Genomic DNA, 14918 nt, shown 5'->3' on the forward strand with positions numbered 1-14918 from the left:
AGAAAGTATTACCCAAGTGTGATTAGGTGGCTGCTTTGAATTAATAATACTTTCCTTCCTTGTTTAACATAAAAAGACATCTTTGTGATTTTTTTTTTTTTTTTTTTTGGTTTTGCTTTCAGCCCCATCTGTTTTGATATGATTGAGGAAGCCTACATGACGAAATGTGGACACAGCTTCTGGTAAGTTGGTGGTTTTTTGTTTGTTTTTTTTGTTTATTTTGTTTTGCTTTTTGTTTTTTGTTTTTTTTTTTTATTGCGCAAAATGTCCATCTCTTACAGCGTGGACTGTGTGTGGACTTTACATTGTGGACTGACATTTCTGTGAATCCCTTTCCTTCTGAGTTTTTGTTTTTCTGCCCCTGCACTGAAGAAAGAGGTTGAAATAAAATTTTAAAAGATGGGTACCAGTTAGATTAAAAAAAAAGTCGTCTTAGTGTTTGAAACAAAAAATGTGTCACCATATTTCCTCTGTAAAGAAAGAAAATGGTCATAAACTGCTGGTAGCATCCAGTACCTGGAGTCAGAACAGTTTGTCAACTTATCTCTATTGCTCCCACCTCTGTAGAGGTTATGGGAGTGAATGTTGGTGTTGGGAGGGTCCTCCTTGCCTTTGTGCAAGACCATATACAGTTTGAAGTGGATTGCATGTTGTCTATTGCAATTCTCTTAAACTTAAAGAGAGGATATGCTTCAGGTTTGTTTCTGTTGTACTGAATTGGCCCAAGGTCTACTTATTTTTCACTGTGATATCTCTGGCTGTCAATGAGGAGCAATTGTACTTCTCCACAAAACAAGAACCTTCCAGGGGCAGGTGTGGAACTATTTGCTGTTCCTCCTCTCAACTAGGGTTTGGAATATATGTTGAACCATGATGATCTAATGTCCCATGTACATTATACTCTTATGGTGTCTGTTAACTAGAAATAAATGGCCTACCTTCTACAATAAGTATTATTTTAGTAGCGTGAAGCACTTCCTCAAGCAGCAGATTCAGTTAACTTTCAGAAGCGCTTTGACCTGCAACAGGTAAGGTAACAGCTGATTTTGTGCTGTCTATGGTAACACTTTATCCCTGTGATCTGTAACTTTTTCAGAAGTCCAAGATGAGAAGCATTCAAATATCTTCATTTAAAAAGACTAGGGCAATGTTATTACATGATGTCTCTACTAGCAGTTGACAGCAAGCTGGGTTCTTGGTGAGATGCTTAAGCCTGATGCTAAAGTGCATCTTGTAGTTACTCTGTCCCTCAAATAGCTAACAGCTCAACAGAGGGTACCTTTGAAGTCACTTCTGGTGAGAACAACAGCCAGGGGGTAGGGGGGAAATAGGAGAAGTTGGTGAAGGTGTTTCCTCTGCTCAATTACTGAAAATGTGTAATAGCTTTTAATGTCACTTGTGAAGTGTTTGGCTAATCTAGAAGAGTTGCTTCTGAATAATGCAGTCTGGTTTTGTTAGCTCTACTTGTGGAAGGGGGAGCATGAATTTGAGATGGAAGTGTGGCTGAAGTATCCAGGTTGCCACAATCCTCAGGGAAATAAGAGTGAAGTACTTAAATACTTTTTGTAATCCTTGCCAAGAAACTTTGCTGTCTTTCTGCTGTAGCATGCTCTGAGTTAATCTTGGAACATTTTGACTCCACTGTAGGATCTAATGCAGCTGTTAGCTGGCAACACAGAGTACATATTATCTAAGGTTGATATTATTTACCTTGTGCTGATGTTTTGTTCCTTCATGTTTGCTCCCTTGTTTAGTTTCTTGTTTTGTTTTTTTTATGTTTTTAAACAGCTATAAATGTATTCACCAGAGCTTGGAGGACAATAACAGATGTCCCAAATGCAACTATGTCGTGGACAACATAGATCATCTTTATCCCAACTTCTTAGGTGAGCTCTAGGCTTGCTTGCTTGCATGAGAAACGTCTTAGTTGTTAAGGAAGGCAGACACTTATAAATTGGTCCTATAAATAACCAGCTTCTGGATATTGAGAATAAAATCCAAACATCAGCCCTTCGGTCAACTGTGGTTTTTATTAAAAAAAAAGTGGTTAATACTACAAATTGTTAATATTCCATGGCCTCAGCAGTTCTGTATGCTGAGTTTCAGTAGTGAGACTGAGTTGCTGCTGTTTGCGTGCTAAGAAAAACAAAACGAAGATGTTTTTCTGATGGCTAGAGATTTGAATACCTTTATTTACTTTTGTTTTCTTTCGCTGTTTGTCTAATAATCAAGAACATGCCCTGTTTACAAAACATGGACACTGAAGGGGGGGAGGCTGAATTACATATTGTACTATTTTGGCTACTGTAGTGAGGTCCATGTGATGTATGTATGTGTAAATTGGATACAGAGAAAATATTCCTACAGGTACCTCTATGCAATCCTAATTGACTGCTTTTTAAACAGAGGAGGGAAATGTTCCTAACTGGAAATAGAGTTTAAAACTTAGTTATGGGAAGAAAAGATCAAAGGAAACACATTGCAGTGTGAAATATCAAAATTAAATCTTGATTTCATGGTCTGGGATACTCATTTAATATTAAATAGATTAAAAGCCACAGTAGCCAAGGAATGCTTCAGAAATGAGCATCCTGATTTAGACCGAAGCATGTTGTGTCAAAGATGGTGCTGAGGCAGGTCTTGGAGTATATGTTAGGCCAAAGAGCGTTGCTTCTGTACACCTGCGTTCAAGGGTTTGAGGTCTGTGTTGGAGGGGGAAGAGCTTGTATACGTGTGTGCAAAGGGTTGAGGTTACCTTTCTCTCTTTGCACCATTCACTAAATTTGTGTGAAATAAAACTGTAGCAAAAGTGTATCTTTAAAAATACACATAATGATTAAAGGGAAAAGTTGTTCTATTCAGCTGTGCTTGTTTTCAGCCTGTAGTAAATCAGTTAATGTTTTATCTTCCTCGTACTCTTCTGTGATATACTTCTGCCTTGGAGTTGAAAAATTTTGTCAGAGAACCATGGGTGCTTAGAAGAGGAACTGAAGCAATTTGGTGAATGTGTAGGCTTTGTATTTGTTGATGATTTTTTTTTTAATAATCTTTATATACTTTACAAAAAAGAATCAAGGAATAAATTGGTGAGGAAAAAAGTGGAGACGACATCTCCTGTTTTAATTACTGATAAACTTACTGTGAAATTAATAACTAGAGTAAAAATATTGAGGTAGAACCTCTTATTCTTGTGAACTTTAAATCCATCTCTTCTGACATCTTATTTGTGTTTTTTAGTCAACGAACTTATTCTTAAACAGAAGCAAAGATCTGAGGAGAAAAGACTCAAACTGGACCATTCAGTGAGTAGCACCGTATGTTCCAACTTTCTTACTTTATATTTATTTAATAGTTTTGTACAGCAATCGTGTCATTATGTGGCTTAATTTAGAAGAAATTATACTGTTGAGCTGATACTTTAACTTGCTTTATGAGGAAATAATGCCAATATCAGTGGCACTAGATCCCTTCAACCTTGTTAACTCTCATTCTTCCTGCCAGCATTTTATGTGTAGAGGCAAGCTGTGTTAGCATAGCTAAGTGTCATATGATGTATTGAATATAACCCGGGAAACTACCCATTGAAGCACTCTTGTTTAAAGGTAATAATTTTCATTCAGTGTTGGAAATTACAGCTACAGTGAGAGTAATGGATGATTAGAAGTGCCACGGGGTTGTCTGATGACATGCAAGAAGCTGTGTTCTACAGGGAAATTGGAGGAGGGCTAATAGCAACCACAAGAGGGAGAAGGATGCATTTGGAGTACTGGTGTTCTGGCTCCGATCCCAGATAAAACTGCCTGGATATCTTCTAGACTTGCTTCATGTCACAGAATCAGAGCATGATCTGTGTTCTCAGTTTATGAAAACCCCTGTACAGCAGCAGTGGATACTCATGTACATTAAGATCAAAAAGAATATATGACATTAACCAGGAAATTTGCATATTTGTTTTGCTAGGTCTGGCTTCCTTCCTTGGCTTCTGTAATTGAATGAGCTTGCAAAGTAATATTAAAAATCATGGAGCTCCTGTTTTTGTCAGTTAGAAAAACCCCCTCTATTCATGTGCTATTAATTTAGGCCCTGTGTTGCAAGAAACCAATGCTCTCAGCAGTTGTAGGCTTTGAAAAAGAGCACAGTTTAGGGATTCATTTGTTTACTCACAGTAAGTTTTTGTATTCAATAGAAAATACACATATACCATATGCAATATAAAATTTGCATAAACCATATCTGGTTTAAAATGCAGACAATTGACCTGAAGACATGTACAGTAACTTCTTGGAAATTGGTTCTACTTGTTCTCATAGCACACCTTTAGAAACTATGCCTGTAGATGCATCTATGTTAGCTAGCTACCAGTAAGTGGAAATCTACCATGACTTCATGCCCAAACCAGTATTGTGTCTGCCTTTTGGCAGCAAATAAAAAATGCTGACATCTCTAAAAAAAGAAACCTTGCTGTTGTACCAGCTCCTTAATGTGCCTGTTCTTCTTTTTGTATTACTTTTGGTATTAAGAGAAGTCATTTAAGACACGTTGCAGCAAATGCACCACTTCTTCATCATGGGTTTGTCTCATCAAGAAATCGTGTTACAGCACCTTTAAAGCTTTCCAAGTAGTTTAGCAGTAGTACATTTAACTAGTTCATTAGTATGTTAAAGTGTCTCAAATCTTGTTGACTTGCTTAAAAAGGGTATTTTTTTCCAGTTGTTCCAGATCAAAATTCAGTTTTTGCCTGTGTGGTTTCCACAGGTTCTGTTGAGTTGTATAAAAAGTAAAAAGTTGTGTGTTCAATATGGATGCTACATATTTTATTTTTCTTAATCTAGTCAATATAAATAGGCTGCAACCTCTGAGAAAATGTCGGGTTTAGACTGGATGGCATTTCTAGTTCTTGCAAATCTAAATACCTTGATCTAGTGTCATACCTTTTATAGGGCAGGATTTTTTAATCATCTTTGTTTCTTAGAAGGCCTAAAGACCATTCAGCTGCTCCTGTTGGTTCTTCAGGCTCTTTGATGTAAGGCTATATTGGCATTAACCTATTATTCAGGTTTTCCTGTGCTAAAAGATACCTTTTTTTTTTCCACTTTTTACTGACAAGGGGAAGAGCAAACAGCCTATAGGGAAGAATGGGCTTCATGGTAGTATGCTGGCTCTCTGAGGAGTCCTTCTCAGCTCTAACAGGTTGAATGAGAAGATCACCCTGATGAGCTCCATCTTCTTCCCTGCTCTCACATTTCCCATGAAAATACTCTTAAGAGGAGTAGTGTGGGAGGTGAGAATAGAAAAAATAAGCTGATGCTATCTTCCTGCATGTGAATTTAGCATGAGGGTTTTACCTATTACTTGGTTAAAGAAAATAAAAGGTATTGCCACTTAACAGTATTTCAGATAGATGTAATCCAATTAAGCTTGGATAAACATGGGTTTTTTTCCTTTCTCCCCATAGAAACATACTATCAGAAACTAGGGCACAAATCAGATAAAGTTGTGGCTGTGAAATAATCTCTTCCTAGCAGCAGCAGCTGTGCTCTCATAAAGTGCAAATATCTTCCAAATAAGATAAGCAGTTACACAGTAGGATAGAAGAGCTATATCCTGTACATGTGGGAGAATTGGGAATTCCGATTCCTGAAAATTGGGTTTTCCTGAAAAATTTCAGGAAGTTTTTCAGGAAAAAGGGATGAAATATTGCAGTGTTGCCTTTAATATCTGTTGCTGGATATAGCCCTGGATGGCTTGAACTCACTGTCTCTCCAACATCTCTTGTTCTCTTTCTAGAATGGCCATAGGTGGCAGATAATTCAAGATTTGTTGGGGACTGATCAAGACAATCTTGACTTGGCCAATGTCAACCTGATGCTGGAGCTGCTGGTGCAAAAGAAGAAGCAGTTGGAAGCAGTAATAAGTTTCTCTTGTCTTATTTAAATGAACACTGTTGTCTAGTTAACAGTTTGTTCTTTTCATGCTTTCATCTTCTTGAAGTAAGATTCTATTGCCAAATTAATTGCTCAGAATTTTCTCTTGCATTTTGGTGTTGAAAAGTTGGCTATCTCACTGACCTTTGTTGTAGCAAACTGATGTGTGAACTGTGATGCCCATAACATGCTTGTAGTGTTGCTGCTGGAAGGGTTGTATAAACAAACAGGAAAAATGGAAAAGGATAAGAGCAAGTAGCTAGCAGAACAGAGAAATGAATATGACTGTGTTTGTTAATTGACTCTTACACAAGTAAATATCAGCTTTCTTGGTAATAAGCATGAAGAAGACTAAAATACTTGATGAGCATGTGAAAAAGATCACACCTTTTAGTTTCTACTGGAACTGATAGAACCTGGATGACTGCTGTCCCTGAAGATTTTTTTAGCATTTAATGCTTGAAAGAAAAGTTCAGATGTCTTGTTTATGAGGTTGGTTTGAAGATTTATACAATATGAAGCGAGCTGTTCCTATGATTTAAATGACATGTAGTTGATTTGGGATAGTTCTCATGTATTTGGCCATTGCATGCTGTTAGTCTCAAGTGGCTATTTTCCAATTAATGAGAGCTGGACCTTCTAAATTGAACTGGATTACAAAATTTGGCCTAGTGAACTTTGGGTAGGAGGGTGGATTTCCATGGTGTTTTAAAACGGGTGAGGGAAAATTGTATTGGGAATGGCATATCTAGTTCACTCTTGCAGAATCAATATTTACACAACTTGAGGTTCTGATGGAAGGAAAGTAACCCAAAAATATGTTTACTGACTACTAGCAAAACTGTTATGTTACCTTACTGTGTGGGGATTTCTATATAGCTTTTTTTTATTGTGGTTCAGTGAAGTTACGGTGGGAATATGGTTTCTAACTTCAGAGTAAAGCCTCTTTTTTTTTTTTTTCTCAAGCCTTTTTGTGTCGTTTGTGACAAATCGGAAACAAAGAAGGCACAGAACTGAGCATATGGGTGCTTTTGAGCAGGAATATCTTAAGGATACTAAGCCTTAAGAAAAAAGAAAAACAAAAACACACTTGACACTTAAAGAACGATTTAAAAACATTTTCCTTTCTAGTTTTACTTGCTTTACTTTTATTATAGTCACAGGGGTGGAGAGGAAGAAAATATCAGAAAAGTAGTAGTCTTGTATCCTAATTGCTTTACTTTTCCTGTCCCATCTGTCTTTAATGGATTCTGCATGCTCCTATGTCTTGATCCTTTTTGAGTGTATATGTTCACAGTCCTTTAATAACAAATATTTTGGTAGGTTGTGAAAATAAGTCTCAGAATGCGGAGATAGGATTAGGGCTATATTAATGCTGGAATATAGGTTTTACTTTTCTTTCCTTTTGTGCTTCTCTTATCTTGCCCTGTGAAGTTTTTGGCCAATTTGGGTGAAAATACTGAGCTCATGGTTGAGGTAAATGACCTGTTATAGAAAGATTGGAAAGGGATGTTTTAGTTTCATCAGTGACTGTGGTGTTGTCTTTCACTGTGGAGAAATCTTCAGCAGTAATCTCTCTACATAAACACAACTGTTAATTTGGGGGGGGTTATATAAATATTTCATGCTTTAGTATGTTAATCACAAAGTGGATGCAAATGATCTTCCAGGGTAGAAGATGAGTCTGTGAGGAACCTGTATTCCAAAAACAATTTCAGATGCTGTAGCCAAAAAAACTGAAAAGCATTTCAACTTATTAGTAAGTCTTCAGTAACACACAGACAAGAGCTATTACAACGATTTCTGCCTTCATGTAAAAACTTGTTGTGAGCCAAACAAGACCTTAAGACCCATGAGGCAAAGTAAAACTACAATTCTTAAAACTGCCTTAAGCTATTTTCTCTTCCTCACCTCTAAATGAAAGCTGTTTCTATGCTAAGTGTGGATTTCTGTGTATAAAATGAATGTTTGTTTCTCTTAATATACATGGAAGAGTTACACTTCCGTATTTACTGTGTTACAGGAGTCCCATGCTGCCCAGTTGCAGATCCTTATGGAATTTCTCAAAGTTGCCAGGAGAAACAAACGAGAGGTAACTTGCTTTGTGTTTCAGTGGGTGAGGTGATGTCTGCTGCTTTCTACCAGTTTCTTTCTATTTAAGTGATGTGTTAGCCTGGCATTATCTCTGCAAAGAAAAAGGCAAGGCATGTTTGGGGAAATCTCAGGCAGAAGGCACGTGGGTTTTAAGGAAAATTAATCTCTTTACATGTGACACCTTCAATTTTTAATCACTTGCCTTTTTGTCTCACACTGGTGAAGCATGTGGGAAGATGGAGATTCCTCACTGTAAATTTACATCAGATTCTTGAGACAAGATTTTTTTTTTTTTCTGTGATAGGAAAACTGAAAGATGGGGAAGGAGTGAAATTGTTGTCACTCTCAAATTTTTTCTTTTGGTGTATCAGATGCCATGACTAATGTGGTGTCATAACAGAATGAATATTCTGTGCTCTTTCCTTACTTGTCTCAAAATGAGTGTCTCAAGGAATGCAAGAGGGTTCCATAATCACGTACACGGTCTTTCATGGTTTGGGAGTTATCACTTATAATGTCATGCAATGCATAAGCCCCAATACCAGAAATATCCCAGAAACCTAGAAAAATGATCCTGAAAACAGCAGAAAGACAAGCTTTCTTGGAGCTCCTTGTTTCTGATAAAAGATGTGAAGAACATAAGACGCAGCAGTGTGATTGAAAGGTCAAACTTGAACCATGTAAAGGCGATGGGTGTAAGAAGCCTTGTCCAGAATGGATTGAGGGTCTGGTTATGGAGTCATCCCAAAGCAAATTGTTTAGAGTCTGTCTACCAGCAGATATCCATGGCTGCATGACTGGAGCCAACAAGGGTAAGGTAAAGGAACTAACCAAAGGGGAAAACAGAGTCCAAAATAAAGTTGCATTTGTAGAGTGAGCCCTACTAAGTTAAGCGTAGTATCCCATGAGAAGTGATGAAAATACCATTTATTAGGATAACTGAATGTCAGAGGAAAATGAGAGCCAAGATATCCTATAGTGTACTAAACGTATCGATGAAGACAAAAGGCATACTTCCACTTCTGATTGTTTAGTATGAAGCATATGATTTGTTTGATCCTTCACGGCTGGAAAAAATGGAGTAATATGTATTACTGTTATTTTTTGCTTAAACAGCAAAGACACAAGCATTGCTCAAAACTATTGAGGTATCTTTTAGCTTTCATTTTTTGAGTGCTGGTAGAAGTTATTTTATGGTAGCTTAGTCTACAAACACTTCTCAAATCTTCAGAATATCTACTTTCATTTTCTTGAATTCATGATACTTAATATTATGCGGAGAATTTCAGAAGCTTGACCCATGCTCACTGCAGAACTAATGCAGGCTGTGGCCATTGTCCATCAGCACTCCTTAAACACCTTCCATCAGGATTCAGTGCAGTTTGAGGCACCATTAAGATATTGGGGAAGTTTCCTGGTAGTAGTGCCTTTGTCTAGGACATGAATTGAGAAGTAGGTGCTTCAGGAGGTTCATGTACAGCTTAGCTAGGGTGCTCTTCCTTGAGTAATCCTGTGATGATTCAAGTGCAAGGGTGTCTGGGGTAGTACCATAAAGTCAGTGATGACTTTGCTTTCTCCTCCCTCAGTTGAAACTGAGTTACAACAACTCTCACAGAAGAAGGGGCTGTTTATACATCCTTTAGTTTGCCTGTGCTGAGTGGGAAGGATGAAGGGAAGGGAAATTGCATAGCTTCTGTTTTTTAACATACCGTAGCACAGTGTTCCATCACTGATTTTCAGCACCTGGGAAACCTTTCCCATGTCATCTGCACCTGCCCTTGGCTTTTGTAATAATACACAAGGATAGTGTCTCTTTTAAGGCTAAAGAAACTTACTTTTGGCTGCAGATCCTCTGAATACAGTCTTGGGAACATCCTGAAGCCTGTTGGGACACATAGCTTATTTCAGATCCTCTCTGTCCCTGCTTGTGTCTTCCCTCTATTGCCAAGACTTCCTCTGATATTATTTCTTACCTCCCTTTATATTCCAATATGAAATGCAGACTCAAAGCTCAAAAGACTTCTGGGCAGGCCTGTCAGTTCTGTCCTTGCCATAGTGGTTAGCCATTTATTTTGAGGGAAGTGAGGACTTGTAAGACTTGCTGCCAGCAATCTTTTCGCTTGATAAGAAAGATGAGAACCACTGGAGAGAAGCATGGAAAATACAGACCAGTCAGTAGGATAGTTTTAGAAAGGTTAGCAGAGCTTCAAAGTTTACTGTAGTTTCTTTTGATGCTGTAATAGGTGACTGTTTAAGAAATAAGGATGGAACTCAAGGAACATATGTGGACCCCAGAACACTTCTATGATGTATTGCACATAGCTAGGAGTCATATGAGCAGGCTTTATTATGGGGAGGAACACTACCTTTTTTCCTTTCCTAATTCAAACCTGGTTCTAGTAAAGATGACTGCAGAGTAATTGCAATTCCACTCAATAAGCCATAGCTGTAACATTAAGTTTTTAATAAAAAAGCTTCTTTTGTGTATGACTGAGAGTGCTTGTTTCAAATTTTGGGCTTAAATATTTAAAATAATGTAATATTGTGTGCTAACTTTTCCTAATATGCCTCTTTGAATATTATTTATTGCATGATTTTATTAACAGGTTTTATTTATTACATACTGCAAGTTCTTAAATAGAGACTAGGTACTGTTAGTTAATACAGATACTGCCTTAGAGTTAGTGTACCTGTATAATATTTCATAACACGTTTGAGCATGTCGTTAACCATCTGTAACCCTCCTTGCTTACTACACTTAAGTTTTGTGGTTTTTTTCTCCTGCCTTCATGAAATGGTGACTTCTGAGTTTATTGAAGAGGGGTTTGTATCTAGAAGAAAACTCTATCTTTATAGACTTGTACTTAAGAACTGAGAATATTTGCTGTAGTCAAGTGTTTTGACAAATGCCTCTTTCTTGCACTTTCATAATTTCTCTAGAAGATAAATCTGAGGTTCAGCACCTGCAGAAGTTTCTGTTAGAAATCCTGTTTTGATGTGTTCATAACTTTCCAAAACATTGATCTTTCAGGCTGAAATTTACAGCCTGTTTCTTGCACAAAGGTATTTGCAAGTCCTTTTTCTTTAAAGTTTATGTATTTTGTTTTGTTTTTGACCTATGGCAATGTGGCAAAAAAACAAATCCTCCTAGTAATAGAAAAAAATTTCTTTCTTTGAAAAAGATTGAAAACAAATGGCTAAACATTGAAAATACTTTTTCAAGAAAATAACAGATAGTTTTGGAGGGGAGAAATGTATTGATCATCTGCAATAGCTGGTTGTGTCTAAGGCAAACTTAGCATGGCTGTGTGCCTTTCCATATGTGTGCACAGTTAATTGAATGCATACTCTCCTGGGTTTTTGTTTTTTTGTGTTTGGGTTTTTTTTTTCCCAGCAGTCTCTTCTGTTAAAATCAAAGATCTAAGGAGTCTGGAAGGTCAAGTTTAATAATGAAATACTTTTTTTTTTAATTCCTTTTTCAAGGGAAACTAAATGCAACAACCTCTAACTCTCTAAAATTTGTATTTTCTTGCTAGACTTTTAATGCTGCTAGCTGTGTTGCATAAATACTTTTGCAAATTTAACTTTGTTTACTTTTAAATGATCATGTGTTCTTTCAACTTGAACACTTTGTGAGAGAGTTGATAATATCAGTTAATACAAAAAACTCTCCCCAGTTTTATATTCATCAATTTAAAAAAAGAGGCCTTACTAATTGTCTTGTCAGGATTTGAATGTTACCAAATGCAGTTAGACACCACCATGTATGTCGTGGTTTAACCCCAGCCAGCAACTAAGCACCACGCAGCCGCTCACTCACTTCCCCCCCATCCAGTGGGATGGGGGAGAAAATCAGGAAAAGAAGTAAAACTCCTGGGTTGAGATAAGAACGGTTTAATAGAACAGAAAAGAAGAAACTAATAATGATAATGATAACACTAATAAAATGACAACAGTAAGTAATAAAAGGATTGAAATGTACAAATGATGCACAGGGCAATTGCTCACCACCCGCCGACCAACACCCAGCCAGTCCCCGAGCGGCCAAAAAAAACTGCCTCCCCCCCCCTTCCCAGTTCCTAAACTAGATGGGACGTCACATGGTATGGAATACACCGTTGGCCAGTTTGGGTCAGGTGCCCTGGCTGGGCATGAGAAGCTGAAAATCCTTGACTATAGTCTAAACACTACTGAGCAACAACTGAAAACATCAGTGTTATCAACATCCTTCACATACTGAACTCAAAACATAGCACTGTACCAGCTACTAGGAAGACAGTTAACTCCATCCCGGCTGAAACCAGGACAATGTAGATTATGTATATAATTTGTCCTAAAACATTGTTAGGTCAGCTATCTGATGGAGAGTGTTTGCTATTTCTGTGAAGTAGTACCATTGCTTACTGAAGGAGAATACTGAGCTTAAGGAATAGTATCACAAATCAAGTTCTACAACATACAGGTGATATTCCCTAGATGCATTCAAGTTTCTCTTGGCAGCTGCCACTTCATTTTTGTTTCGTAGGCTTTTTCTTTGTAATAATGTCATATTAAGTCTCTCATATCTAACGAACACCCTCTTTTATGTCTGCTAATGCATGGGGGCTGTTTTTAGCTGGTAAACATCCTGGGACAGAGAAGTAATCCTGAAATGTCTCAGGTTTGTGGCACTGAGTGCCTGCTCAGCACTTCAGAATCATCATCATTCTTTTCAGCCTCAAATGCATGTAGGTATCCAGCTGTCTTCACTTACTCCATATTGTGAGCATGTTAAATACTAAAAATAAGAGGAGTTATTAGTTATTGTGGGATAATTGCAGGCAATTATAGCATGAATTCTCCAGGGATGTCATTACCTTGTGTTAATCACTTCATCTGTCAAGTCTTATTGTTCTGTGCATACACACATGGATGCACTAATGAGTAAGCAAGAGGAGGTGACAGAACTAGAAATCAGTCATGCTCTTATGTTGTCATATAGTCTTGATTACATTCCAGGACTCCTGAGGTGAATTTATAGGTATAGTAATCTCTTTCCTATCCGCTGCACTTAAAGAACTGGTATTTTAAATCTATTTGCATTTCTGAGCTACTCAGAGACGTGAGCTCTGACTGCAGTGATAAGCCAAGGATACAGCTAGTGTATGAGCAGCAAACTAGAAATTGTCATATAAACATCAGTGTATAATAGCTGACTCTCCTTACTGCAGTGGAGAGGTCTTTCCAAAGAAAAAGAGGGGGCAACCTAGTACTAGGAGCTAAGTATAAGTAGCATGTACAGTGATGTATTAAACTCTAAGGCAATTAATCTAAGTGTTCAGACAGCTTTGTTTCCTGCTGCAGATATCTTTCTCTTGTGACACTTTGATATCAGACCCTATCTGTAAGCCTTCAAAGCATTACTCCTGCAACCCAAACTGGATGATTTAAATGAGGGGGAGGAAAATTCAAGATATGAAACATACTTTTGATCAGCAAGGCACCTCCTTTCTCTTACACTTAGGAATTCTGTGGGTTAAACAACTTAACCAGGATGTTGTTCTCGAATCTTTCTGTTAGCTCTTCCCCACTTACGAGGAAACATTTACCATTTGGAGGAGGTATTGATCAGAGAGAAGAAATAGTCCCTGCAGATTAATGTGTTGTAGATGAACTGCCCATGTGTCTAAAATGCTTGGATGCCATGTTTCCCCAATGAAAGTAACTTGTAGAGGCTTAGGTGTTCTTTTTTTTATACCAAAAGAAACCTTGTACCTTTTTCTACTTGTGCAAAGACTTTGTAAAGGTGAAATAAGTGAGATTTGCAATTAATTTAAAAGGCTAAAGTCTTTCCAAACTCTGCAGATGACTTCCTTGCCATAGTTGCCCTGTATGTTATAACAGGCTTTGTATCTGAAGCAATAATGGAAGGAAAACCCAGAGACAGACAAAACTTCAGTTGGTTTGCAGAGAGAGAAATTGATCTTGCTCACTGTAGAATTGTTGTTGAGGTATTGAGTTCTACAGGAAGAAATTAATTTCACTGGGTATCTTTAGGAGAGGTTCAGCTGTTGATACTTAAGTTTATACTCAAGTTTGTTAGAGTGGTAGTTGATGGAAGAGCAAGAAGTGGGAAGAGATCGTGTTGGACAGATGAAGTTGTGGGATAGAATGAAGGGATTGTCTACAGAGATGACCTGATTTATCCTCCTCAGCTGGACACGTGATACTTTTTATCCTTTGTTGGTGCAATGGCTGTGTGTGTCTGGCAAAAAAGATGCTCCCTCTGGTCAATAGTCTCATCTGTTTGTCTTGATCTACAGTGTGTATTGTGATGAATGCATGAGGGTTTTGGATTGGAGCCTTGAAGGTGTGTGATTGAACGTAATGTGACTCATGAGCTTTCAAAAGTATGAATCCAGATGCTCTGTTTAAGCTGCTTGGTCAACAGTGTTGGTGATTTCATAGTATTTCTGTAGAAAATAACTTACGTTCTTTGCTTGTGCTTTTTTCTAGAATTGCAAAGACAGTCGGTGTATGACTCCTTCCCTCATGCATTTTTCTAGGCCATTTCTTTCTAGGCTGTCTCTGTGGCACTGGGAGGCTCTGCTGAGCTTTTATTTTTTTTTTTGCCAACATGTAGAACTGGCACCAGGAGACTCAGTCAGGGCTGCTTGTTGTCTGTGCTGAACACAAAAGATGAAGTCATTGCCTCCTGAGGGGCCCTCGGTCCAGGAAAAAACAGGAAGCCCAAGGATGAAACTTCAGCGCTGAGCCCAGTGATGCTTGTTAGTAGATAGCCAACTGAAATAGAACTGACCATGACCTAGTGTTTAGCATTGTGTAAATTCATATTAATACTTCCACCCAAGAGTCATATGTGGAAATTTAGTAGTATGGTGGGGTGTCTCTGTCTCTGAG

The 14918-nt window shown here is 37.8% G+C and overlaps 1 protein-coding gene across 8 annotated transcripts in view; it reads left to right on the forward strand.

The window, feature by feature from the left end:
• Positions 1 to 14918, forward strand: part of COP1 (COP1 E3 ubiquitin ligase) — a 131371-nt gene that overhangs the window by 7044 nt on the left and 109409 nt on the right. For 6 of the 8 annotated variants that reach the window (XM_075038605.1, XM_075038601.1, XM_075038603.1 and 3 more), the window contains 5 exons: positions 123 to 182; positions 1789 to 1886; positions 3238 to 3314; positions 5788 to 5907; positions 7948 to 8016. In XM_075038605.1, coding sequence (XP_074894706.1) covers positions 123 to 182; positions 1789 to 1886; positions 3238 to 3314; positions 5788 to 5907; positions 7948 to 8016 — 424 coding nt within the window. The remainder of the gene's footprint in view (positions 1 to 122; positions 183 to 1788; positions 1887 to 3237; positions 3315 to 5787; positions 5908 to 7947; positions 8017 to 14918) is intronic. The other 2 variants (XM_075038602.1, XM_075038604.1) reach the window with 1 other exon arrangement.

Source organism: Buteo buteo, chromosome 10 (genome assembly GCF_964188355.1).
Source record: "Buteo buteo chromosome 10, bButBut1.hap1.1, whole genome shotgun sequence".
Lineage (NCBI taxonomy): Eukaryota > Metazoa > Chordata > Aves > Accipitriformes > Accipitridae > Buteo > Buteo buteo.